General features: G+C 52.1%; 1 protein-coding gene across 7 annotated transcripts in view; it reads left to right on the top strand.

Annotated features, from left to right (window-relative positions):
* Positions 1–26,930, top strand: part of fhip1b (FHF complex subunit HOOK interacting protein 1B) — a 276,462-nt gene that overhangs the window by 153,930 nt on the left and 95,602 nt on the right. For all 7 annotated transcript variants that reach the window (XR_011935254.1, XM_072477543.1, XM_072477544.1 and 4 more), the window contains exon 9: positions 21,190–22,470. Coding sequence is in view for 6 of the 7 variants with exons in the window: in XM_072477543.1 (XP_072333644.1) it covers positions 21,190–22,470 (1,281 nt within the window). In the remaining variant the exon portion in view is untranslated. The remainder of the gene's footprint in view (positions 1–21,189; positions 22,471–26,930) is intronic.

Raw genomic sequence — 26,930 nt, forward strand, 5'->3', positions numbered from 1 at the left:
CAAGATGGATACAGAACTGGCTAGGTCATAGAGGTCATAGGTCTAATTGGAGGTCTGTGACCAGTGGTGTTCCGCAGGGATCAGTGCTTGGATCTTTGCTGTTTGTAGTATATATAAATGATTTGGAGGAAAATGTAACTGGTCTGATTAGTAAGTTTGCAGACGACACAAAGGTTGGTGGAATTGCGGATAGCGATGAGGACTGTCTGAGGATACAGCAGGATTTAGATTGTCTGGAGACTTGGGCGGAGAGATGGCAGATGAAGTTTAATCCGGACAAATGTGAGGTAATGCATTTTGGAAGGTCTAATTCAGGTAGGGAATATACAGTGAATGGTAGAACCCTCAAGAGTATTGACAGTCAGAGAGATCTAAGTGTACAGGTCCACAGGTCACTGAAAGGGGCAACACAGGTGGGGAAGGTAGTCAAGAAGGCATACGGCATGCTTGACTTCATTGGCCGGGGCATTGAGTATAAGAATTGGCAAGTCATGTTGCAGCTGTATAGAACCTCAGTTAGGCCACACTTGGAGTATAGTGTTCAATTCTGGTCGCCACACTACCAGAAGGATGTGGAGGCTTTAGAGAGGGTGCAGAAGAGATTTACCAGAATGTTGCCTGGTATGGAGGGCATTAGCTATGAGGAGAGGTTGAATAAACTCGGTTTGTTCTCACTGGAATGACGGAGGTTGAGGGGCGACCTGATAGAGGTCTACAAATATATGAGGGGCATAGACAGAGTGGATAGTCAGAGGCTTTTCCCCAGGGTAAAGGGGTCAATTACTAGGGGTCATAGGTTTAAGGTGAGAGGGGCAAGGTTTAGAGTAGATGTACGAGGCAAGTTTTTTACACAGAGGGTAGTGGGTGCCTGGAACTCGCTACCGGAGGAGGTGGTGGAAGCAGGGACGATAATGACGTTTAAGGGGCATCTTGACAAATACATGAATAGGATGGGAATAGAGGGATTCGGACCCAGGAAGTGTAGAAGATTGTAGTTTAGACGGGCAGCATGGTCGGCACGGGCTTGGAGGGCTGAAGGGCCTGTTCCTGTGCTGTACATTTCTTTGTTCTTTGTACAAGCCAGCTGTTTAGCCCACTGTGCTAAAATTGGGTAAGTCCCAATTAGACAGGATCGAAGGAACCAAGAGGATTGAGAGAGGAAGTGGGAAATATTTGACTGTGAGAAAACGTACACAAGGAGAGTGAGAAAGGCACCAGGGAATGACCCCAAAGCCCCAGGGAATGACCCCAAGGCACCAGGGAATGACCCCAAGGCACCAGGGAATGACCCCAAGGCACCCGGGAATGACCCCAAGGCACCAGGGAATGACCCCAAAGCCCCAGGGAATGACCCCAAGGTATTACCATCCCAGACCAGACGCCAACAGTGGCGAAGATACTGGACCAAAACCCCAATACTTTAGTTTAAGACTGTGCGGAGAGAATGATGAAAAATAGGCCTTGGTATTTCTAAAACAAAACTTTATTATGAATACAATATTAAACTTTTAACTTCACATCTGAAACGATCAGCTGACAATTACCCTGACAATTACCCCTAAAACACATCTGTACAATTACCCTTAAACACATCTGTACAATTACCCCTTAAACACATCTATACAATTACCCCTTAAACACATCTATACAATTATCCTTCAACACATCTATACAATTACCCCTGAAACACATCTATACAATTACCCTTAAACACATCTGTACAATTACCCTTAAACACATCTATACAATTACCCCTTAAACACATCTATACAATTACCCTTAAACACATCTGTACAATTACCCTTAAACACATCTATACAATTACCCTTAAACACATCTATACAATTACCCTTAAACACATTTATACAATTACCCTTAAACACATCTATACAATTATCCTTAAACACATCTATACAATTACCCCTTAAACACATCTATACAATTACCCTTAAACACATCTGTACAATTACCCTTAAACATATCTGTACAATTACCCCTTAAACACATCTATACAATTACCCTTAAACACATTTATACAATTACCCTTAAACACATCTATACAATTACCCTTAAACACATCTATACAATTACCCCTTAAACACATCTATACAATTACCCTTAAACACATCTGTACAATTACCCTTAAACACATCTATACAATTACCCTTAAACACATCTATACAATTACCCTTAAACACATTTATACAATTACCCTTAAACACATCTATACAATTATCCTTAAACACATCTATACAATTACCCCTTAAACACATCTGTACAATTACCCTTAAACATATCTGTACAATTACCCCTTAAACACATCTATACAATTACCCTTAAACACATTTATACAATTACCCTTAAACACATCTATACAATTACCCTTAAACACATCTATACAATTACCCCTTAAACACATCTATACAATTACCCCTTGAATACATCTAAACAATTTCCCATTAAACAACAAGAACATAAACAGACAGCTCTCAATCCAGTCCACAGCAGGGAATAGAATAATACCTGCTGTACAATAGAATAATACCTGCTGTACAATAGAATAATACCTGCTGTACAATAGAATAATACCTGCTGTACAATAGAATACTACCTGCTGTACAATAGAATAATACCTGCTGTACAAAGCAGATAGAATAATACCTGCTGTACAATAGAATAATACCTGCTGTACAAAGCAGATAGAATAATACCTGCTGTACAATAGAATAATACCTGCTGCACAATAGAATAATACCTGCTGTACAATAGAATACTACCTGCTGTACAATAGAATAATACCTGCTGTACAAAGCAGATAGAATAATACCTGCTGTACAATAGAATAATACCTGCTGTACAAAGCAGATAGAATAATACCTGCTGTACAATAGAATAATACCTGCTGTACAAAGCAGATAGAATAATACCTGCTGTACAATAGAATAATACCTGCTGCACAATAGAATAATACCTGCTGTACAATAGAATACTACCTGCTGTACAATAGAATAATACCTGCTGTACAAAGCAGATAGAATAATACCTGCTGTACAAAGTAGATAGAATAATACCTGCTGTACAATAGAATAATACCTGCTGTACAATAGAATAATACCTGCTGTACAAAGCAGATAGAATAATACCTGCTGTACAAAGCAGATAGAATAATACCTGCTGTACAAAGCAGATAGAATAATACCTGCTGTACAATAGAATAATACCTGCTGTACAATAGAATAATACCTGCTGTACAATAGAATAATACCTGCTGTACAAAGCAGGTATAATACTACCTGCTGTACAATAGAATAATACCTGCTGTACAATAGAATACTACCTGCTGTACAAAGCAGATAGAATAATACCTGCTGTACAATAGAATACTACCTGCTGTACAATAGAATACTACCTGCTGTACAATAGAATACTACCTGCTGTACAATAGAATAATACCTGCTGTACAAAGCAGATAGAATAATACCTGCTGTACAAAGCAGATAGAATAATACCTGCTGTACAATAGAATAATACCTGCTGTACAATAGAATAATACCTGCTGTACAAAGCAGATAGAATAATACCTGCTGTACAAAGCAGATAGAATAATACCTGCTGTACAAAGCAGATAGAATAATACCTGCTGTACAATAGAATAATACCTGCTGTACAATAGAATAATACCTGCTGTACAATAGAATAATACCTGCTGTACAATAGAATAATACCTGCTGTACAATAGAATAATACCTGCTGTACAAAGCAGATAGAATAATACCTGCTGTACAAAGCAGATAGAATAATACCTGCTGTACAATAGAATAATACCTGCTGTACAATAGAATAATACCTGCTGTACAATAGAATAATACCTGCTGTACAAAGCAGATAGAATACTACCTGCTGTACAATAGAATAATACCTGCTGTACAATAAAATACTACCTGCTGTACAAAGCAGATAGAATAATACCTGCTGTACAATAGAATAATACCTGCTGTACAATAGAATAATACCTGCTGTACAATAGAATAATACCTGCTGTACAATAGAATACTACCTGCTGTACAATAGAATAATACCTGCTGTACAATAAAATACTACCTGCTGTACAAAGCAGATAGAATAATATCTGCTGTACAATAGAATAATACCTGTACAATAGAATAATACCTGCTGTACAATAGAATAATACCTGCCGTACAAAGCAGATAGAATAATACCTGCTGTACAAAGCAGATAGAATAATACCTGCTGTACAATAGAATAATACCTGCTGTACAAAGCAGATAGAATAATACCTGCTGTACAATAGAATAATACCTGCTGTACAAAGCAGATAGAATAATACCTGCTGTACAATAGAATAATACCTGCTGTACAAAGCAGATAGAATAATACCTGCTGTACAAAGCAGATAGAATAATACCTGCTGTACAAAGCAGATAGAATAATACCTGCTGTACAAAGCAGATAGAATAATACCTGCTGTACAATAGAATAATACCTGCTGTACAAAGCAGATAGAATAATACCTGCTGTACAAAGCAGATAGAATAATACCTGCTGTACAAAGCAGATAGAATAATACCTGCTGTACAAAGCAGATAGAATAATACCTGCTGTACAATAGAATAATACCTGCTGTACAATAGAATAATACCTGCTGTACAATAGAATACTACCTGCTGTACAATAGAATAATACCTGCTGTACAATAGAATAATACCTGCTGTACAATAGAATAATACCTGCTGTACAATGGAATAATACCTGCTGTACAAAGCAGATAGAATACTACCTGCTGTACAATAGAATAATACCTGCTGTACAATAGAATACGACCTGCTGTACAATAGAATAATACCTGCTGTACAATAGAATACTACCTGCTGTACAAAGCAGATAGAATAATACCTGCTGTACAATAGAATAATACCTGCTGTACAATAGAATACTACGTGCTGTACAATAGAATACTACCTGCTGTACAATAGAATAATACCTGCTGTACAATAGAATAATACCTGCTGTACAATAGAATACCACCTGCTGTACAATAGAATAATACCTGCTGTACAATAGAATAATACCTGCTGTACAATAGAATACTACCTGCTGTACAATAGAATAATACCTGCTGTACAATAGAATACTACCTGCTGTACAAAGCAGATAGAATAATACCTGCTGTACAATAGAATAATACCTGCTGTACAATAGAATAATACCTGCTGTACAATAGAATACTACCTGCTGTACAAAGCAGATAGAATAATACCTGCTGTACAATAGAATAATACCTGCTGTACAATAGAATACTACCTGCTGGACAATAGAATAATACCTGCTGTACAAAGCAGATTTGGCTCCAATTGGAACCTCTTCAGATTTTAGCTGAATATCTTCAAATTGCTCTTTCAACTGGGTTGCTTCAGCCTCTAACGGCAGGTTGATTTTGATTTGATGATTTCATTTGATTTCCTGTCGGCAGTTAGAAAGGCAAATGCATTGTCTGCATTCATGTCGAGAGGGCTAGAATACAAGTCCAGGGATGTACTTCTGGGGCTGTATAAGGCTCTGGTCAGACCCCAATTGGAGTATTGTGAGCAGTTTTGGGCCCCGTATCTAAGGAAGGATGTGCTGGCCTTGGAAACGGTCCAGAGGAGGTTCACAAGAATGATGTCTGGAACGGTCGAGGATTCTGGGTCTGTACTCGTTGGAGTTTAGAAGGATGAGGGGGGATCTGATTGAAACTTACAGGATACTGCGAGGCCTGGATAGAGTGGACGTGGAGAGGATGTTTCCACTTGTAGGAAAAACTAGAACCAGAGGACACAATCTCAGACTGAAGGGTCGATCCTTTCAAACAGATGAGGAGGAATTTCTTCAGCCAGAGGGTGGTGAATCTGTGGAACTCTTTACCGCAGAAGGCTGTGGAGGCCAATTCGCTGAGTGTCTTTCAGACAGAGGTAGACAGGTTCTTGATCAATAAGGGGATCAGGGTTATGGGGAGAAGGCAGGAGAATGGGGATGAGAAAATATCAGCCATGATTGAATGGCGGAGCAGACTCGATGGGCCGAGTGGCCTAATTCTGCTCCTGTCTTATGGTCTTCCTTGTCTTCAGCGAGACTGCTGTGCTTCAAAATATTCTGACTCTTTTTTTTAACTGGATGACTTGGAAAGAATTGTGGATCAGAATTCAGCACCTCGCTCTCTCAATGCTTCTGACGGCCTCTCTGCCGTTCTGAGCTCCACCCAGCGAATCCCTCATTTCCCCAAGCCGAAAGAAACCACATTGGACGGGATTCTCCGCCCTGTCACGCTGACAACGCAGATTCTGATCGGGTGGAGAACTGGGCGGCCGGCCGAAAGCCATGTATGCGCAGGGCGCCGAACCGGCCATTATGGTTCTGCCCCGTGCTAGTCTCGGGTTCGGTGATCTGCCCCTGTGCCAGCGAGACGATGCCAAAGGAATGAGCCATTTACATCAACATAGCGGGTCCAGGATCAGGTTCTCCGGGCCCAGTTCCGGGTTCTCCGGGCCCAGCTCCGGGTTCTCCGGGCCCAGTTCCGGGTTCTCCGGGCCCAGCTCCGGGTTCTCCGAGCCCAGCTCCGGGTTCTCCGGGCCCAGCACCAGGTTCTCCGGTCCCAGGATCAGGTTCTCCGAGCCCAGGAACAGGTTCTCCGGGTCCAGGATCAGGTTCTCCGGGCCCAGCTCCGGGGTCTCCGGGCCCAGCTCCGGGGTCTCCGGGCCCAGCTCCGGGTTCTCCAGGCCCAGCTCCGGGGTCTCCGGGCCCAGCTCCAGGTTCTCCGGGCCCAGGATCAGGTTCTCCGAGCCCAGGATCAGGTTCTCCGGGTCCAGGATCAGGTTTTCCGGATCCAGCTCCGGGTTCTCCGAGCCCAGGATCAGGTTCTCCGAGCCCAGGATCAGGATCTCCGGGCCCAGGATCAGGTTCTCCGAGCCCAGGAACAGGTTCTCCGGGCCCAGCTCCGGGGTCTCCAGGCCCAGCTCCGGGTTCTCCGAGCCCAGGATCAGGTTCTCCGAGCCCAGGAACAGGTTCTCCGGGCCCAGGATCAGGTTCTCCGGGCCCAGCTCCGGGTTCTCCGAGCCCAGGATCAGGTTCTCCGGGCCCAGGAACAGGTTCTCCGAGCCCAGGATCAGTTTCTCCGGGCCCAGGATCAGGTTCTCCGGGCCCAGCTCCGGGTTCTCCGGGCCCAGGATCAGGTTCTCCGGGTCCAGGATCAGGTTCTCCGGGCCCAGCTCCGGGGTCTCCGGGCCCAGCTCCGGGGTCTCCGGGCCCAGCTCCGGGTTCTCCGAGCCCAGGATCAGGTTTTCCGGGCCCAGGATCAGGTTCTCCGGGCCCAGGAACAGGTTCTCCGGGTCCAGGATCAGGTTCTCCGGGCCCAGCTCCGGGGTCTCCGGGCCCAGCTCCGGGGTCTCCGGGCCCAGCTCCGGGTTCTCCAGGCCCAGCTCCGGGGTCTCCGGGCCCAGCTCCAGGTTCTCCGGGCCCAGGATCAGGTTCTCCGAGCCCAGGATCAGGTTCTCCGGGTCCAGGATCAGGTTTTCCGGATCCAGCTCCGGGTTCTCCGAGCCCAGGATCAGGTTCTCCTAGCCCAGGAACAGGTTCTCCGGGCCCAGCTCCGGGGTCTCCGGGCCCAGCTCCGGGGTCTCCAAGCCCAGCTCCGGGTTCTCCGGGCCCAGGATCAGGTTCTCCAGGCCCAGCTCCGGGTTCTCCGGGCCCAGGATCAGGTTCTCCGGGCCCAGCTCCGGGTTCTCCGAGCCCAGGATCAGGTTCTCCGGGCCCAGGAACAGGTTCTCCGGGCCCAGGATCAGGTTCTCCGAGCCCAGGATCAGGTTCTCCGGGTCCAGGATCAGGTTTTCCGGATCCAGCTCCGGGTTCTCCGAGCCCAGGATCAGGATCTCCGGGCCCAGGATCAGGTTCTCCGAGCCCAGGATCAGGTTCTCCGGGCCCAGCTCCGGGGTCTCCGGGCCCAGGATCAGGTTCTCCGGGTCCAGGATCAGGTTCTCCGGGTCCAGGATCAGGTTCTCCGGGCCCAGCATCAGGTTCTCCGGGCCCAGCTCCGGGTTCTCCGGGACCAGTTCCAGGTTCTCCGGGTCCAGCTCCGGGTTCTCCGGGTCCAGCACCAGGTTCTCCGGTCCCAGGATCAGGTTCTCCGGGCCCAGGATCAGGTTCTCCGGGCCCAGGATCAGGTTCTCCGAGCCCAGGATCAGGTTCTCCGAGACCAGCTCCGGGTTCTCCGGGCCCAGGATCAGGTTCTCCGGGCCCAGGATCAGGTTCTCCGAGCCCAGGATCAGGATCTCCGGGCCCAGGATCAAGTTCTCCGGGCCCAGCTCCGGGGTCTCCGGGCCCAGCTCCGGGTTCTCCAGGCCCAGGATCAGGTTCTCCGGGCCCAGCTCCGGGTTCTCCGGGCCCAAGATCAGGTACTCCGGGCCCAGCTCCGGGTTCTCCGGGCCCAGGATCAGGTTTTCCGGGCCCAGGATCAGGTTCTCCGGGCCCAGGAACAGGTTCTCCGGGTCCAGGATCAGGTTCTCCGGGCCCAGCTCCGGGGTCTCCGGGCCCAGCTCCGGGGTCTCCGGGCCCAGCTCCGGGTTCTCCAGGCCCAGCTCCGGGGTCTCCGGGCCCAGCTCCAGGTTCTCCGGGCCCAGGATCAGGTTCTCCGAGCCCAGGATCAGGTTCTCCGGGTCCAGGATCAGGTTTTCCGGATCCAGCTCCGGGATCTCCGAGCCCAGGATCAGGTTCTCCGAGCCCAGGAACAGGTTCTCCGGGCCCAGCTCCGGGGTCTCCGGGCCCAGCTCCGGGGTCTCCAGGCCCAGCTCCGGGTTCTCCGGGCCCAGGATCAGGTTCTCCGGGCCCAGCTCCGGGTTCTCCGGGACCAGTTCCAGGTTCTCCGGGTCCAGCTCCGGGTTCTCCGGGTCCAGCACCAGGTTCTCCGGTCCCAGGATCAGGTTCTCCGGGCCCAGGATCAGGTTCTCCGGGCCCAGGATCAGGTTCTCCGAGCCCAGGATCAGGTTCTCCGAGACCAGCTCCGGGTTCTCCGGGCCCAGGATCAGGTTCTCCGGGCCCAGGATCAGGTTCTCCGAGCCCAGGATCAGGATCTCCGGGCCCAGGATCAGGTTCTCCGGGCCCAGCTCCGGGGTCTCCGGGCCCAGCTCCGGGTTCTCCAGGCCCAGGATCAGGTTCTCCGGGCCCAGCTCCGGGTTCTCCGGGCCCAAGATCAGGTACTCCGGGCCCAGCTCCGGGTTCTCCGGGCCCAGGATCAGGTTTTCCGGGCCCAGGATCAGGTTCTCCGGGCCCAGGAACAGGTTCTCCGGGTCCAGGATCAGGTTCTCCGGGCCCAGCTCCGGGGTCTCCGGGCCCAGCTCCGGGGTCTCCGGGCCCAGCTCCGGGTTCTCCAGGCCCAGCTCCGGGGTCTCCGGGCCCAGCTCCAGGTTCTCCGGGCCCAGGATCAGGTTCTCCGAGCCCAGGATCAGGTTCTCCGGGTCCAGGATCAGGTTTTCCGGATCCAGCTCCGGGATCTCCGAGCCCAGGATCAGGTTCTCCGAGCCCAGGAACAGGTTCTCCGGGCCCAGCTCCGGGGTCTCCGGGCCCAGCTCCGGGGTCTCCAGGCCCAGCTCCGGGTTCTCCGGGCCCAGGATCAGGTTCTCCGGGCCCAGCTCCGGGTTCTCCGAGCCCAGGATCAGGTTCTCCGGGCCCAGGAACAGGTTCTCCGGGCCCAGGATCAGGTTCTCCGAGCCCAGGATCAGGTTCTCCGGGTCCAGGATCAGGTTTTCCGGATCCAGCTCCGGGTTCTCCGAGCCCAGGATCAGGATCTCCGGGCCCAGGATCAGGTTCTCCGAGCCCAGGATCAGGTTCTCCGGGCCCAGCTCCGGGGTCTCCGGGTCCAGGATCAGGTTCTCCGGGTCCAGGATCAGGTTCTCCGGGCCCAGGATCAGGTTCTCCGGGCCCAGCTCCGGGTTCTCCGGGACCAGTTCCAGGTTCTCCGGGTCCAGCTCCGGGTTCTCCGGGTCCAGCACCAGGTTCTCCGGTCCCAGGATCAGGTTCTCCGGGCCCAGGATCAGGTTCTCCGGGCCCAGGATCAGGTTCTCCGAGCCCAGGATCAGGTTCTCCGAGACCAGCTCCGGGTTCTCCGGGCCCAGGATCAGGTTCTCCGGGCCCAGGATCAGGTTCTCCGAGCCCAGGATCAGGATCTCCGGGCCCAGGATCAGGTTCTCCGGGCCCAGCTCCGGGGTCTCCGGGCCCAGCTCCGGGTTCTCCAGGCCCAGGATCAGGTTCTCCGGGCCCAGCTCCGGGTTCTCCGGGCCCAAGATCAGGTACTCCGGGCCCAGCACCGGGTTCTCCGGGCCCAGCATCAGGTTCTCCGAGCCAAGGATCAGTTTCTCCGGGCCCAGCTCCGGGTTCTCCGGGCCCAAGATCAGGTACTCCGGGCCCAGCACCGGGTTCTCCGGGCCCAGGATCAGGTTCTCCGGGCCCAGGATCAGGTTCTCCGGGCCCAGCTCCAGGTTCTCCGAGCCCAGCTCCAGGTTCTCCAGGCCCAGCTCCGGGTTCTCCGGGCCCAGCACCAGGTTCTCCGGGCCCAGGATCAGGTTCTCCGGGCCCAGGATCAGGTTCTCCGGGCCCAGCTCCGGGTTCTCCAGGCCCAGCTCCAGGTTCTCCGGGCCCAGGATCAGGTTCTCCGGGTCCAGGATCAGGTTTTCCGGATCCAGCTCCGGGTTCTCCAGGCCCAGCTCCGGGGTCTCCGCGCCCAGCTCCAGGTTCTCCGGGCCCAGGATCAGGTTCTCCGGGCCCAGGAACAGGTTCTCCGAGCCCAGGATCAGGTTCTCCGGGCCCAGCTCCGGGTTCTCCGGGCCCAGGATCAGGTTCTCCGGGCCCAGCACCAGGTTCTCCGGGCCCAGGATCAGGTTCTCCGGGCCCAGCTCCAGGTTCTCCGAGCCCAGCTCCGGGTTCTCCAGGCCCAGCTCCAGGTTCTCCGGGCCCAGGATCAGGTTCTCCGGGTCCAGGATCAGGTTTTCCGGATCCAGCTCCGGGTTCTCCAGGCCCAGCTCCGGGGTCTCCGGGCCCAGGAACAGGTTCTCCGAGCCCAGGATCAGGTTCTCCGGGCCCAGCTCCGGGTTCTCCGGGCCCAGCTCCGGGTTCTCCGGGCCCAGGATCAGGTTCTCCGGGCCCAGCACCAGGTTCTCCGGGCCCAGGATCAGGTTCTCCGGGCCCAGCTCCAGGTTCTCCGAGCCCAGCTCCAGTTTCTCCGGGCCCAGCTCCGGGTTCTCCGGGCCCAAGATCAGGTACTCCGGGCCCAGCACCGGGTTCTCCGGGCCCAGGATCAGGTTCTCCGGGCCCAGGATCAGGTTCTCCGGGCCCAGCTCCAGGTTCTCCGAGCCCAGCTCCAGGTTCTCCAGGCCCAGCTCCGGGTTCTCCGGGTCCAGCACCAGGTTCTCCGGGCCCAGGATCAGGTTCTCCGGGCCCAGGATCAGGTTCTCCGGGCCCAGCTCCGGGTTCTCCAGGCCCAGCTCCAGGTTCTCCGGGCCCAGGATCAGGTTCTCCGGGTCCAGGATCAGGTTTTCCGGATCCAGCTCCGGGTTCTCCAGGCCCAGCTCCGGAGTCTCCGCGCCCAGCTCCAGGTTCTCCGGGCCCAGGATCAGGTTCTCCGGGCCCAGGAACAGGTTCTCCGAGCCCAGGATCAGGTTCTCCGGGCCCAGCTCCGGGTTCTCCGGGCCCAGCTCCGGGTTCTCCGGGCCCAGGATCAGGTTCTCCGGGCCCAGCACCAGGTTCTCCGGGCCCAGGATCAGGTTCTCCGGGCCCAGCTCCAGGTTCTCCGAGCCCAGCTCCGGGTTCTCCAGGCCCAGCTCCAGGTTCTCCGGGCCCAGGATCAGGTTCTCCGGGTCCAGGATCAGGTTTTCCGGATCCAGCTCCGGGTTCTCCAGGCCCAGCTCCGGGGTCTCCGGGCCCAGGAACAGGTTCTCCGAGCCCAGGATCAGGTTCTCCGGGCCCAGCTCCGGGTTCTCCGGGCCCAGCTCCGGGTTCTCCGGGCCCAGGATCAGGTTCTCCGGGCCCAGCACCAGGTTCTCCGGGCCCAGGATCAGGTTCTCCGGGCCCAGCTCCAGGTTCTCCGAGCCCAGCTCCAGGTTCTCCGGGCCCAGCTCCAGGTTCTCCGGGCCCAGGATCAGGTTCTCCGGGCCCAGCTCCAGGTTCTCCGAGCCCAGCTCCGGGGTCTCCGCGCCCAGCTCCAGGTTCTCCGGGCCCAACTCCAGGTTCTCCGGGCCCAGGATCAGGTTCTCCAGGCCCAGGATCAGGTTCTCCGGGCCCAGCTCCAGGTTCTCCGGGCCCAGGATCAGGTTCTCCGGGTCCAGGATCAGGTTTTCCGGATCCAGCTCCGGGTTCTCCGGGCCCAGGATCAGGATCTCCGGGCCCAGGATCAGTTTCTCCGGGCCCAGGATCAGTTTCTCCGGGCCCAGGATCAGGATCTCCGAGCCCAGGATCAGGTTCTCCGAGCCCAGGATCAGGTTCTCCGGGCCCAGGATCAGGTTCTCCGAGCCCAGGATCAGGTTCTCCGGATCCAGCTCCGGGTTCTCCGAGCCCAGGATCAGGTTCTCCGGGTCCAGGATCAGGTTTTCCGGATCCAGCTCCGGGTTCTCCGAGCCCAGGATCAGGATCTCCGGGCCCAGGATCAGGTTCTCCGGGCCCAGCTCCGGGTTCTCCGGGCCCAGGATCAGGTTCTCCTGGCCCAGCACCGGATTCTCCGAGCCCAGGATCAGGTTCTCCGGGCCCAGCACCGGGTTCTCCGAGCCCAGGATCAGGTTCTCCGGGCCCAGGATCAGGTTCTCCGGGCCCAGCATCGGGTTCTCCGGGCCCAGCACCGGGTTCTCTGGGCCCAGGATCAGGTTCTCCGGGCCCAGGATCAGGTTCTCCGGGCCCAGCTCCGGGTTCTCCGGGCCCAGGATCAGGTTCTCCGGGTCCAGCTCCAGGTTCTCCGGGTCCAGCTCCATGTTCTCCGGGCCCCCAGGCCGGGAAGCACGTGGGTGCGGATCACTACAGGTAACGTCAAATGTGCACCTGACATGATGCCCTCTCAGTGGGCCAACGTTTCTTAATGGAAGTCTAGTAGACACATCCATTGTGGTCAACATACTGATTCCCTGGTTTTCGGTAGGGGTCTCAAACAATCATTTAGGACCTGAGTAAAAAGTTCCTCAAATGCTGGAATAGGTATTAAAGATGCTGGTTTGATTACTCCCTGAGCTTTCCCTATTACCTTACACAGTGATATGTTCGGCAAAATTCAACGACATTCTTATGCAGTCGACGCCCTAAATAACCCACTACTCGAATCTCACATGCTCCCAACAAAACCTCCTTTCTCTCACCCACCGGGAATACCACTTGATGAACCTCTGCCCATTTCTCATCTACTGAATATGTAAAGGTCTCCATTTTGTCATTACTACATTATTTATTTTTTTTAAAAATATTTTTATTCTCCTCCTTTTTCACATTTTCTCCCAAATTTGCACCCACCATCAATAAACAATAATCAGCAACGAATATAATGTCAATCCCCATATCAATAACAACAATCCCATCCTCCCACCAAACTCCCAAACATTAGCCCACATGTTCACATAAACAAATGACAAAAAGGAATCAGGAATCACCCATAGTCACCATTAACACACACAGTCCCCCATCCCCCAATCCTTCCAGCCCCCCCCCCCCTAATGTTCGATGTGATCCAATTCTCGAAAGTGCACAATGAATAACGCCCAGGAATTGTAGAACCCCTCCATCCTTCCCCTCAGTTCAAACTTAACCTTCTCAAGAGTCAATAATTCTAGCAGGTCCCCCCGCCACGCCAGGGCACAGGGTGGAGAGGCTGCCCTCCAACCCATCAGGATCCACCTTTGGGCGATCAACGAGGCGAAGACTACAACATCTGCCTCCGCGCCCGTTTCCAACCCTGGCTGGTCCGACACCCCAAATATGGCCTCCCAAGGGCCCGGGATTACTGCACTATTTCTAATGTAATAACACTCTGGTATACACTCGGATTCTATTTTCGTATATACTCTCTGATACAACTGCTTTATCTGAATCTTTCTGTTGTAGTTCAACCAAATTGCTGGAACTAAAGACATCCACATTATCCACCACCTGCTCTTACGAACCAATGAGTAAGGTTTATATCGTCATCGATCCTACAGCACTGAAAAGGCCCTTCGGCCCATCGAGCCTGTGCTGGTCAGAACAACCACCGAACTATTCTAGTCCCATTTCCCAGCACTTGGCCTATAGCCTGGTCTATTTAAATGTTCTGAGGGTCTCTGCCGCCACCACCCTTTCAGGAAGAGAATTTCAAATACCCACCACCCTCTGGGTGAAAAGGTTTTCCCTCACATCCCCTCTAAACCTCCTGCCCCTTACCTCAAATCTCTGCCCCCTGGTCATTGACCCCTCCACCAAAGGGAAAGGTTTCTCCCTGTCTACTCTACTCTATGCCCTTCAAAATTTTATACATCTCAATCATGTCCCCTCCCCCTCAGTCTCCTCTGCTCCAAGGAAAATAACCCCAGTCTATCCAATCTCTCTTCATAACTAACATTCTCCAGCCCAGGCAACATCCTGGTAAATCTCCTCTGCTCCCTTTCCAGTGGCTATCACATCCCTCCTGTAATGTGGATTCCAGAACTGCTCACAATACTCCAGCTGTGGCCTAACCAACATTTTATACAGTTCCAGCATAACCCCCCTGCTCTTAAACTCCACGCCTCGGCTAATAAAGGCAAGTATACCATATGCCTTGTTAACCACTGTATCCACCTGCTCTGCTATCTGTCATGGGACCAGTGTACATGCAGACCAAGATACCCCTCATCCTCAGAATTTCCCAGGGTCCTGCTGTTTATCCTGTATTCCCTCGCCTTGTTTGTCCGGCCCAAGTGCATCACCTCACACTTATCCGGATTGAATTCCACTTGCCGCTGATCAGCCCATTTGACCAGCCTGTGGGCTAAACAGCTGGCTTGTAATGCAGAACAATGCCAGCAGCGCAGGTTCAATTCCCGTACCAGCCTCCCCGAACAGGCGCCGGAATGTGGCGACTAGGGGCTCTTCACAGTAACTTCATTGAAGCCTACTTGTGACAATAAGTGATTACTATTATTATATCCACCTGTAATCGAAGGCTATCCTCCTCACTATTTACCATCCCACTAGTTTTCATACCATCTGCGAACTTACTGCTCAACCCCCTACGTTCATATCTAAAATCATTTATATAAACCACAAACAGCAAGGGCCCCAACGCTGACCCCTTTGGACCCCACTGGACACCCTCGACAATCACCCTCTGCTTCCTGCCACTCAGCCAATTTGAGAACAAATTTGCCAAATTTCCTTGGATCCCATGGCTCTTACCTTCGCTAACAGTCTCCCATGTGGAACCTTATCAAAAGCCTTGCTGAAGTCCAAATAGACAACATCAAATGTTTTTCCCTCATCTATACACCTGGTCACCTCTGTGAAAAGTTGGTCAGACACGACCTCCCCTTAACAAAACCATGCTGACTGTTCCTGGTTAATCCCGGTCTCTCCAAATGCAGATTCATTCTGTCTCTCAGAATTGCTTCCAATAGTTTCCCCAGCACTGAGGTTAGACTGACCGGTCTGTAGTTTCCTGCTTTATCCCTTCCTCCCTTCTTGAATAATGGAACCACATTGACTATCCTCCAGTCCTCTGGCACCTCTCCAGTGGCCAGAGAGGAATTGAAAATTATTGCCAGCACTCCTGCTATTTCCTCCCTTGCTTCACTCAGCAGCCTGGGATACATTTCATCTGGCCGTGGAGATTTATCTACGTTTAACCCTGCCAGACTCCTCAGAACCTCCTCTTTGTCTGTGTTAATCTCTTTCATTTTATTACAGTCCTTCTCCCTGATTTCTATACCCACACCGTCCCTCTCACGACTGAACACTGACACAAAGTATTCATTTAGAATCCGACCGACATCCTCCGGCTCCACACACACATTACCCTGTGGTCCTTAATGGTCCTACTTTTTCCCTTGTTGTCCTTTTACCCTTAATGTGCTTGTAAAACAATTGAGGATTTTCCTTTATTTTTTCTGCCAGTATTCTTTCATGTCCCCTTTTTGCTCCCCTAATTTCCTTTTTAACTTCCCTCTTGCACATTCTATATGCCTCTAAGGCTTCTGCTATTTTGAACCCTAAGTATTTGTCATAAGCCTCCCTTTTTGTCCTGATCCAATGCCGTGTCTCCCTCCATATCCAGGGTTCACTGGATTTGTGCTCCCACCCTTTTTCTTGATTGGAGCTTGTTGGCCCTGCATTCTCCCTATTTCTTTCTCGAATGCATCCCACTATTCTGTCACAGATTTACCTAAAAGTGTCCGCTCCCAGTCCACTCTGGCCCAATCATGTCTAATCTTACAAAAATCGGCCTTCCCCCAGTTCAGAACTTTGATTTCAGGTCCATCCTTATCCTTTTCTAGAACAATCTTTAACCTAAGGGAGTTATGATCACTATCTGCAAAATGCTCCCCCAATGATAGTTCAGCCACATGCCCAGCTTCGTTACCGAAAATTAAGTCCAGGACCTTATAGCTCCTTCTACATACAGGCTTAAAAAGTTCTCCTGGATGCATTTTAAGAATTCTGCTCCCTCTAAACCTTTCCCCAGTTAATGTCGGGGAAGTTGAAATCCCCACTATCAGGACTCTGTTACTTTTACACTTCTCTGAAATTTGCCGATCTGTCTGCTCTTCTATTTCTCTCAGACTGTTAGGGGGCCTAGAGAACAGTCCCAGCAATGTGATTGCTCCTTTTTGATTTTTAAGTTCTAACCATATGGCTTCAGTTGAAGAGCCTCATCAGATACCGTCCCTCCTTACTGCTGTAATTGATTCCTGATCAAAACTGTGACACCCCCTCCCCTTTTACCTCCTTCCCTATCTCCCCTGAAGACCCCAGGTATCCTGGAATATTGAGCTGTCAATCCTGCCCCTCTCTCAACCATGTCTCATTGACAGCAATGACATCAAACCCCCATGCTTTAACTTGTGCCATCAACTCATCTGCCTTGTTCGTCAGAATCCTTGCATTAGAATAAATTCCATCCAATCTTGCCAAACTCCCTGGTGACTTAACTGGGCTGAGACATTCTCTGCCTTCCTGACTCACGTGATATCTCTTCTAATGTTGGTTGTATATCTATCCCTGCTGGACCTTCTCTCAGGATTCCAGACCCTTGCCAAGTTAGTTTACACCCACCAGCAGCATTAGCAAACCTTCCTGCAAGGACACTGGTCCCAATTCGGTTCAGCCAACTAAACCTTTGCTTCCCTATCAGTACTCCTCAAGTTCTCTTCCTTCTGTCTTAACCTTGGGCTTTGTGATATGGTTACCACACAATCCGGAAACACCCCCAGATATACTTCTTGCAACATCTCAGTTGTTTGACTTTCCACTGGCATTTCAACCTCAGTAGGCTGCACTCCCACCTGTGACCCAGCTATATCATTAGCCAGGATAAATTGTACCTCTGAAAACGGTAATTTTTCTCTGGCTCCTACCACCACTTAGACTCTAACCTCACCTTACATTATGTTTTTTAAAATAAATTTAGTGAGCCCAATTCATTTTTTCCAATTAAGGGACAATTTAGCTTGGCCAATCCACCTAGCCTGCATATCTTTGGTTTGTGGGGGTGAAACCCACGCAAACACGGGGAGAATGTGCAAACTCCACACCGGCAGTGGCCCAGAGCCGGGATCGAACCTGGGACCTCGGCGCCGTGAGGCAGCAGTGCTAACCCACTGTGCCACCGTGCTGCCCCCTCACCTTGCAGAATGGCACACCACTGCTCTCACCACTAATTCCACATATTATCACCTTATCTGGCAATATGCTTTCAAACCACTTATCTCCTTAACCCTCCCAATAAAGATTGACTTGCTCCAGCATACCTTAAGATCTTAATCTCCTGACCTACTCCACCTTGTACACACAAATAAACCTTACCCTCACAAATAAAATCCTTAACAAGTTCACGCACCAGTTTACCCACCAGCCTCTGAACAGGTTGTTAGACCACAAGACATCGGAGCAGAATGTGCACTCTGTTGCTCCTTTTCCACTGGGACAATGGTTTTTGTCCCACTGGTTCACCCTGTTTTACCGAGTTTATACTTTTACCCAGTACTTTTCTTAAGCCATCAACACTGCAACTTCATGTGCCCAACTTTATTACAACAAAAACACTTTGTTTTCTTATCTCTCCTCCACTATTATAGGTTTCCTTTTTACTCTGAGGCACACACTCCTTGACATCCTTAACAGTGGGCAGCATGGTAGCACAGTGGTTAGCACAGTTGCTTCACAGCTCCAGGGTCCCAGGTTCAATTACCCCGCTGGGTCACTGTCTGTGCGGAGTCTGCACGTTCTCCCCGTGTCTGCGTGGGTTTCCTCCGGGTGCTCCGGTTTCCTCCCACAGTCCAAAGATGTGCAGTTTAGGTGGATTGGCCATGCTAAATTGCCCTTAGTGTCCAAAAAAGTTAGGAGGGGTTATTGGGTTATGGGGATAGGGTGGAGGTGTGAGGTTAAGTGGGGTGCTCTTTCCAAGGGCCGGTGCAGACTCGATGGGCCGAATGGCCTCCTTCTGCACTGTAAATTCGATGATCACCAACTAAGCCTCCTTTGCATTTACCACCCGTGAATTTCCACTTTCCCCAGTTTCTATCCTTCACAGATTGAAATTGATATTGAAAACCAAACTTTGCTTATCTACCAATTCAAAAGCAGCGGCCTTTCTAAGGCCCGTCGAGCAGTTTTAACTCGTTGCTCTTCCGCATGAGTTCTCACTACTGCAGGAAGTGAAGCCTTAAATTCCTCTAAAGTAGTGCAGATAGTCAATGGGAAATTGAGGAGCAAATATGTGTGCAATTCGTGGGTGGGTGTAGAAATAATAATAGGGTAATTATATTAGGTGATTTCAACTTTCCCAACATTAATCGGGAAAGTCACTGTGTTAAGGGCTTAGATGGGGTGGAGTTCTCAAAATGTATCCAGGGGAACAGTTTAGGTCAATACGTCGAGGGTCCAACAAGGGCCGGTGCAGAGCTGGACCGAATCCTGGGGAATGATGCTGGACAGGTGGTTGATGTGTTGGCGGGGAAGCATTTTAGTGACCGTGACCACAGCTTGGTACAATTTAAGCTTGTTGTGGACAAAGAAATAGACAAGTTGCAAAGGAGGGTCTCGTCTCCACAGCGCCCCTGGAAGCATGGCCAGGTGAACACCCCCAGAGCGAGGAGCGGGTGTGTCGCTGCCATGCTTGTGCGAGTGAGTGGTGAGGGAGCGTTCAGCAAAGAGAGGCTGAATCGCCAGTGCGGCCAATCAGACAGCGAGACAGCCAATAATGGCGAGCCTCGCGGGGGGCTGATTTTTGGCAGAGTGCCGATTAATGTAGGCGCGATTTTGCCAATGCGGACATCGAAGAACGTCCTGCCAAACGCATCCAAAATGACACTGAGGAATGTTTCCATTGAATCACGCCCAGTAATGTGCTAATAACCAATGGCGGGATTCTGTGGTTACATCGATATCAGAATCCCCTGGAGTAGAGACTTCACCTTTTATAACACTCAGCCCCAGTGAGAGTGATTGAGAGTTAGCGTCCGTGCTCCATCCTGTGGTGACACAAGGTATTACAGAGATTTCGGCACATGCGCAATGCTGGGTTCCTCACATCCTGACTCATGGTGCAATGCTCAATCACCGTCCTTTGGTACCTTTTGGTGACCTTGGTCTTTGCAGCTCTTTGACACTAAAAGGTGTGTTTGTATTAATCTGAGTTTACATTGCTGTTGTCAGTGACGTCAGGATGCGTGTGTTCCGGGCTAGGGCAGCATTTATCGACAACCCTTATTGCCCTTCAGAAGGTGGGGGTGAGTTCCCTTCTTGAACCCGCTGCAGTCCCTGAGGTGTAGGTACACCCACTGTGCTGCTGGGGAGGGAGTTCCCGGATGTTGCCCCAGCGACAGTGAAAGAACGCCCGATATATTTCCCAGTCAGGGGGGTGAGTGACTCGGAGGGGAACCTCCAGCTGGTGGGGTTCCCAGGTATCTGCTGCTCTTGTCCTTCTAGATGGGAGTGGTCGTGGGTTTGGAAGGTGCTGCCTGAGGAGCCTTGGTGAGTTGCTGCAGTGCATCTTGTAGATGGTACACACGGCTGCTACTGTGCGCGGTGGGGGAGGGAGTGGATGTTTGTGGAAGGGGAGCCAATTAAGCGGCTGCTTTGTCCTGGATGGTGTTGAGCTTCTTGAGTGTTGTTGGAGCCGCGCTCATCCAGGCAAGTGGAGAGTATTCCATCACACTCCTGACTTGTGCCTTGTAGATGGTGGACAGGCTTTGGGGGGTCAGGAGGTGAGTTACTCGCTGCAGGATTCTCAGCCTTTGACCTGCTCTGGTAGCCGCAGTATTTAGTGGTTAGCACAGTGGTTAGCACAGTTGCCTCGCAGCTCCAGGGTCCCAGGTTCGATTCCCGGCTTGGGTCACTGTCTGTGTGGAGTCTGCATATCCTCCCCGTGTCTGCGTGGGTTTCCTCTGGGTGCTCTGGTTTCCTCCCACAGTCCGAAGATGGTCAGGTTAGGTGGATTGGCCAATGATAAATTGCCCTTAGGTTAGGTGGGGTTACGGGGATAGGGTGGAGGTGTGGGCTTAAGTAGGGTGCTCGTTCCAAGAGCCGGTGCAGACTCGATGGGCCGAATGGCCTCCTTCTGCACAGTAAATTCTATGATTGTATGATTTATATGCTAGTTCAGTTCAGTTCCTGGTCACCACAGGGATGTTGACGGTAGGAATTAATCCAACCACGAAACCTGTGGAGTCCACCAGCCAGAAGGGTTGGGTCAGTAGATGGGGTTTACCTTGCAAGTGACATCCAGATCTTCAAGGTAGGATTTTTTAAAAAACATGTCAGTAAAGTTTCTCTCTCGAGATCCATGGGTTGTATAGGGTGCTACAGAAATGTGAGTTAGTCTTTCCTTTTCTATATTTATTGTCAAACTCTCCTGCTATTGCCAGATGTGAGAGACACTCGGGAAGCTGAGTGCTGTGACTTCATTGACCTGTGGATGCTCATTATCTTCTTGTGTGTCTGCAGCTCACGGGAGTCCGAGTATCGACACCTCATCTGTGACCGCTGCAGTGCCCAAGCCCTCGACTCCTGCCCGCATTGCACTATTTATGAGGCAGCAGAGCACGGCCTCCGACACAGGAAACTCACCCCGATCACCAGGAGGGGTGAGGCCAGATTCACCCATCTGCAGCCCTGCCCACGGCAGGTGGGAGGACGTGTCTGAGCTGGACTCTAACTACCTGGAGTACCTACGGGACGCTCGCCGGCACATTGACCACTGTGTCAGGGCCTGCGGAAGGTGGTCAGCACCTTATGATGGGCAGGAGCCCGATCCTTGTAACGTCCCGCCCATTCCGTTTGATGCCAATGCCATCAACCCACACATGGACCATTTTGGCCAAGAGCAGCACAGGGAGAGATTCCATGTCCAAAACCAAGCCCAGCTCAAACTAGACGCCACTATCAAGAATGATGGGCTGGAAAACGGTGACTGGGATGTGGAGTACAACAAATGTAACATCACCATCACTCCCCAGAGCAAGAAACGCTGTCTGCAGACAGAGGCAGGGCCAGCAAAGGCAGAGCTCCACCTGCCCACCTCCTCCATCGACCACAGCGAGCGAGGTGCCAATCAACCCTGGGCAGCAGGAGACTGTGGCAGCTCCTTGCTAAACGACTCTCGAGCCAAGAACAGGGCCGGGAAGCTGCCCGGAACCTCGGAACGCCATGAGAACTGTCTGATGGTCAAGAAAGTTCGAAGGGACATGTCTGAGGGAAACCGCCCAAGGATGGAGGAGCCAGTGACAGAGGACTGGAAAGGAATGTCGGCAACAGGAGATGCTCATGAAAGTTTGGGGAAGGAAGCTTGCTGCCTCCGGAGGTCAGCTACAGTGGAACCGTCACAGGATGACGGAACAGTGCCTGAGATTAATCCTGAGGAGGCATCTGTTAGTCATCAACCCCCATCAGGTTCTGAGTCCATCGACCGTCTGATTGATGAGCTGCTCGATCAGGCACCAACGGAGGCCAATGGGAAGGGGCTGAATGTGGAGAAGTTCACAGAGGAGCTGCAGGAGATGGAGGCTCGGATGGAAGGCCAGTGCTACATGGAGGAGAGGATGAGAGGCAGAGGGGATCTGCAGTCTGAGGCGGAGGAGCAGGAAGATGAGGAGAATGAGAGTCCCTACTTGCATCACAATAACAATTGGTCAGCGGCCTCTGCGCACCGGCCTTCAGTGAGATCCGTGGGTCAGATAATGGTCAGCCCTGAGCGAGTTGGGCAAGCACAGAGCCAGCCTTTCACAGGTAGGGGTGCCATGGGCAAGGCCACTAGAAAGCAAGTTATTGTTGCAACTTTATAAATCACTGGCTCAGCACCTGCTGGAGAATTGTGTTCAATTCTGGGAACCACACTTCAGGAAGGACGATGAGGCTAACTAACGGGAAGCAGTGAGCAGCGCCAAGGGGTCTTTCTCAGGCTGGAGGGCAGTAATCAGCAGAGAGCCATGGGGATCAGTGTTGGGATCGCAGCTCTTCGCAATATATATGAATGATTTGGAGGAAAGAACAGGAGCAGCGTGGCCAAATTTGTAGTTTATACAAAATTGGGAGGGAAGGCAGGTTTTAAGGAGGATTTAAATCGTTTGCAGAGAGATATCGATCGGTTAAGTGAGGGGCAGAAAATTGGCAAATGAATTTCAAAGAAGGAAAATGTGAGTTGTTCATTTTGTAAGAAAGAATGAGAAGGGGGATTATAATTTAAATGGAGAGAGATTGCAGAAAGCTGCAGCACAAATGGACTTGGGGGTCGTTGTTCATGAAACCCAGAAAGGAGCAGAAAGTAACGGAAGGACACTGGAAAGATGGCTTTTATTTCAAGGGGGCTGGAGTGTAAAAGGTTTTGCTGCAACTGTACAAGGTACAAGTGAGGCCACATTTCGAGCACTGTGTAGAGTTTTAGTCCCTGTTTTAAGGATAGATGTATTATCGTTGGAGGCAGTACAGAGGAGGTTTACTCAGATGATCCCGGGCGTGGAGGGACTGCCATATGAGGAAAGATTAAACAGGTTGGGTCTGGACTCTGTGGTGGTCAGAAGAACGAAAGATGATAGGATTGAAACATACAGGATTCTCTGGGGGATTTGGACAGGGGAAATGTTGGGAGGATGTTTCCACTCATGGACCACAGGGCAGAGTCGCAGAATGAAGGGGTAATCATTCAAGTTGGATTTGAGGAAGAATTTCTTCTCCCGGAGTGGTGAATCTTTGGAATTCTTTACTGACGAAGCTTCGAGGCCGATTCCTTGAGCATTTTCAAGGTTGAGATCGATAGGTTTAAATCAGTGGGGGAATTAAGGGTTACACAGAGAAGGCAGGAAAGTGGAGTTGGTGAGTGTTAGATCAGCCAAGATCTTAGTAAATGTCAGAGCAGGCTCGAAGGCCAGAATGGGTTCCTCCTGTTCCTATTTCTGATGGTCTTATGGTCTATGATGCCTTAGGGAGGATAAAGAAGAGATTTCTTTTTTACTGTACCAAGGATGAGGGACACAGTGAATGTGGAGAGACTGGAGAAGTTGGGGATGTTGTCCTTGCAGCAGAGAAGGCAAAAGGGAGATTTAATGGAGGCGTTTTAATACAGCAGATAAGGAGGAATCGCCTCGAGTGGGAGGAGGGCTTTTCAGGGATTTGGGGAAAGAGCCGGCAAAGTGGTATTTAAATGATCACTCTGTCAAGAACAAAGAACAATACAGCATAGGAACAGGCCCTTCGGCCCTCCAAGCCTGCGCCGATCACGTGTCCTATCAAACCAACCGCCTGTATCCTTCTGTACCCGGTTTGTTCATCACAGAATTTTCAGTGCAGAAGGAGGCCATTCGTCCCATTGAGTCTGCACCGGCTCTTGGAAAGAGCACCCTACCCAAGGTCAACACCTCCACCCTATCCCCATAACCCAGTAACCCCACCCGACACTAAGGGCAATTTTGGACACTAAGGGCAATTTATCATGACCAATCCACCTAACCTGCACATCTTTGGACTGTGGGAGGAAACCGGAGCACCCGGAGGAAACCCACGCAGACACGGGGAGGATGTGCCGACTCCGCACAGACAGTGACCCAAGCCGGAATCGAACCTGGGACCCTGGAGCTGTGAAGCAATTGTGCTAACCACTGTGCTACCGTGCTGCCCATTCATGTGTCTATCCAGATAAGTCTTAACGGTCGCTAACGTATCTGCCCCAACCACCTCACTGGGCCGTGCATTCCAGGCCACCACCACCCTCGGTGTAAAAAACTTCCCCCACACATCTCCACTGAACCTTTCCCCCCTCACCGTGAACTTGTGCCCCCTTGTAATTGTCATTTCCACCCTGGGAAAAAGCCTCCCACTGATCACCCTATCTATACCCCTCATAATTTTATAAACTTCTATCAGGTCGCCCCTCAGCCTCCGTCTCTCCAGGGAGAACAATCCCAGTTTATTCAATCTCTCCTCATAGCTAATACCCTCCATACCAGGCAACATCCTGGTAAACCTTTTCTGTACCCTCTCCAAAGCCTCCACGTCCTTCTGGTCGTGCGGTGACCAGAATTGGACACAGTGGCCGGGATTCTCCCCTACCCGGCGGGGCGGGGGTCCCGGCGGGATGGAGTGGCGGGAACCTCTCCGGCGTCGGGCCGCCCCAAAGGTGTGGATTTCTCCGCACCTTTAGGGGCCAAGCCCTCACCGTGAGGGGCTAGGCCCGCGCCGGAGTGGTTGCTGTCCCGCCGGCTGGCGTGGAAGGCCTTTGGCGCCATGCCAGCCGGGGCCGAAGGGACTGCGCCGGGCGGCGGAAGTCCGCGCATGCGCGAGGGAGGGGGTCACTTCCGTATCGGCCATCGTGGAGGCTATGGCCGAGGCGGAAGGAAAAGAGTGCCCCCACGGCTCAGGCCCGCCCGCGGATCGATGGGCCCTGATCGCAGGCCAGGCCACCGGGGGCACACCCTGGGGCCAGATCGCTCTGCGCCCCCCCCACCCCCCAGGACCCCGGAGCCCGCCCGCGGCGTTAGTCCCGCCGGTAAGAGAGGTGGTTTGATTCACGCCGGCGGGACCGGCATTCCAGCAGCGGGACTTCGGCCCATCGCGGGCCGGAGAATCACCGGGGGGGCCCCGCCGACCAGCGCGATTCCCGCCCCCGCCGAACTTACGGTGGCGGAGAATTTGGCGGCCGGCGGGGGCGGGATTCACGCCGCCCCCCAGCAATTCTCCAACCCGGCGGGGGGGTCGGAGAATCCCGCCCAGTATTCCAAATGTGGCCTAACCAACGTTCTATATAACTGTAACATAATGTTCAAGCTTTTATACTCGATACCCCGTCCTATGAAGGCAAGCATGCCACATGCTTTCTTTACCACCAGTTCCACCTGTGCTGCCACTTTTAAGGATCTGTGGACCTGCACGCCCAGATCTCTCTGTGTCTCTGCTCCTGATGGTTCTGCCGTTTATTTTATAGCTCCCATCTGAATTGGATCTACCAAAATGCATCACCTCGCATTTGTCCGGGTTAAACTCCATCTGCCATTTCTCTGCCCAATTTTGCAGCCTATCTATATCCTGTTGTATTCTCTGACAATCTTCATCACTATCCGCAACTCCAGCAATCTTAGTATCATCCACAAACTTGCTAATCAGACCCGCTACGTTTTCTTCCAAGTCATTTATATATATTGCAAAGAGCAGAGGTCCCAATACTGATCCCTGCGGAACACCACTAGTTACAGTTCTCCATTCGGAAAAACACCCTTCCACTGCTACCCTCTGTCTTCTGTGGCCCAGCCCGATCTGGATCCATCCAGCTCGTTCACCCCGACCCCATGTGATTTAATCTTTTGCACCAGCCAGCCATGAGGGACCGTATCAAATGCTTTACTAAAGTCCATGTAGACAACATCCACAGCCCTTCCCTCGCCAATCATTTTTTGTCACCTGCTCAAAAAATTCAATCAAATTACTGAGACATGACCTCCCTCGTACAAAACCGTGCTGTCTGTCGCTAGTCAGACCATTCACCTCCAAATGTGCAGAGATCCTGGGCGCGATTCTCCGACCCCCCCACCGGGTCGGGGAATCGCCGAGGGCCGGCGTGAATCCCGCTGCCGCCGTGTCGCGAATTCTCCGCCACCGGTGATTCAGCGGGGGCGGGAATCGCGCCGCGCCGGTCGGCGGGAATCCCCCAGCGATTCTCCGGCCTGCGATGGGCCGAAGTCCCGCCGCTGTCAACCCTCGCCCGCCGGCGTGGATTGAACCACCTTTGGGACGGCGGGACGTGGAGGGGGTCTCTTCCGCCTCCGCCATAGTGGAGACCATGGCGAAGGCGGAAGGAAAAGAGTGCCCCCACGGCACAGGCCCGCCCGTGGATCGGTGGACCCCGATCGCGGGCCAGGCCACCGTGGGGGCACCCCCCGGGGCCAGACCGCCCCACGCCCCCCCAGGACCCCGGAGCCCGCCCGTGCCGCTGTCCCAAAGGTGGTTCAATCCACGCCGGCTGGCATGGGTTGACAGCGGCGGGACTTCGGCCCATCGCAGGCCGGAGAATCACCGGGGGATTCCCGCCGACCCTCCGGTGGAGGGTCGGAGAATTGCGCCCCCTATCTCTGGGAATCTTTTCCAACAATTTCACTGTCACTGACGTCAAGTTGACTGGCCTATAATTACCCGGAATATCCTTGCAAACACCAATCAACGTGTCCCTCTCCTTTGTGAATACTCATTAAGGACCTCACCCA

The sequence above is a fragment of the Scyliorhinus torazame genome, chromosome 15 (assembly GCF_047496885.1).
Source record: "Scyliorhinus torazame isolate Kashiwa2021f chromosome 15, sScyTor2.1, whole genome shotgun sequence".
NCBI lineage: Eukaryota > Metazoa > Chordata > Chondrichthyes > Carcharhiniformes > Scyliorhinidae > Scyliorhinus > Scyliorhinus torazame.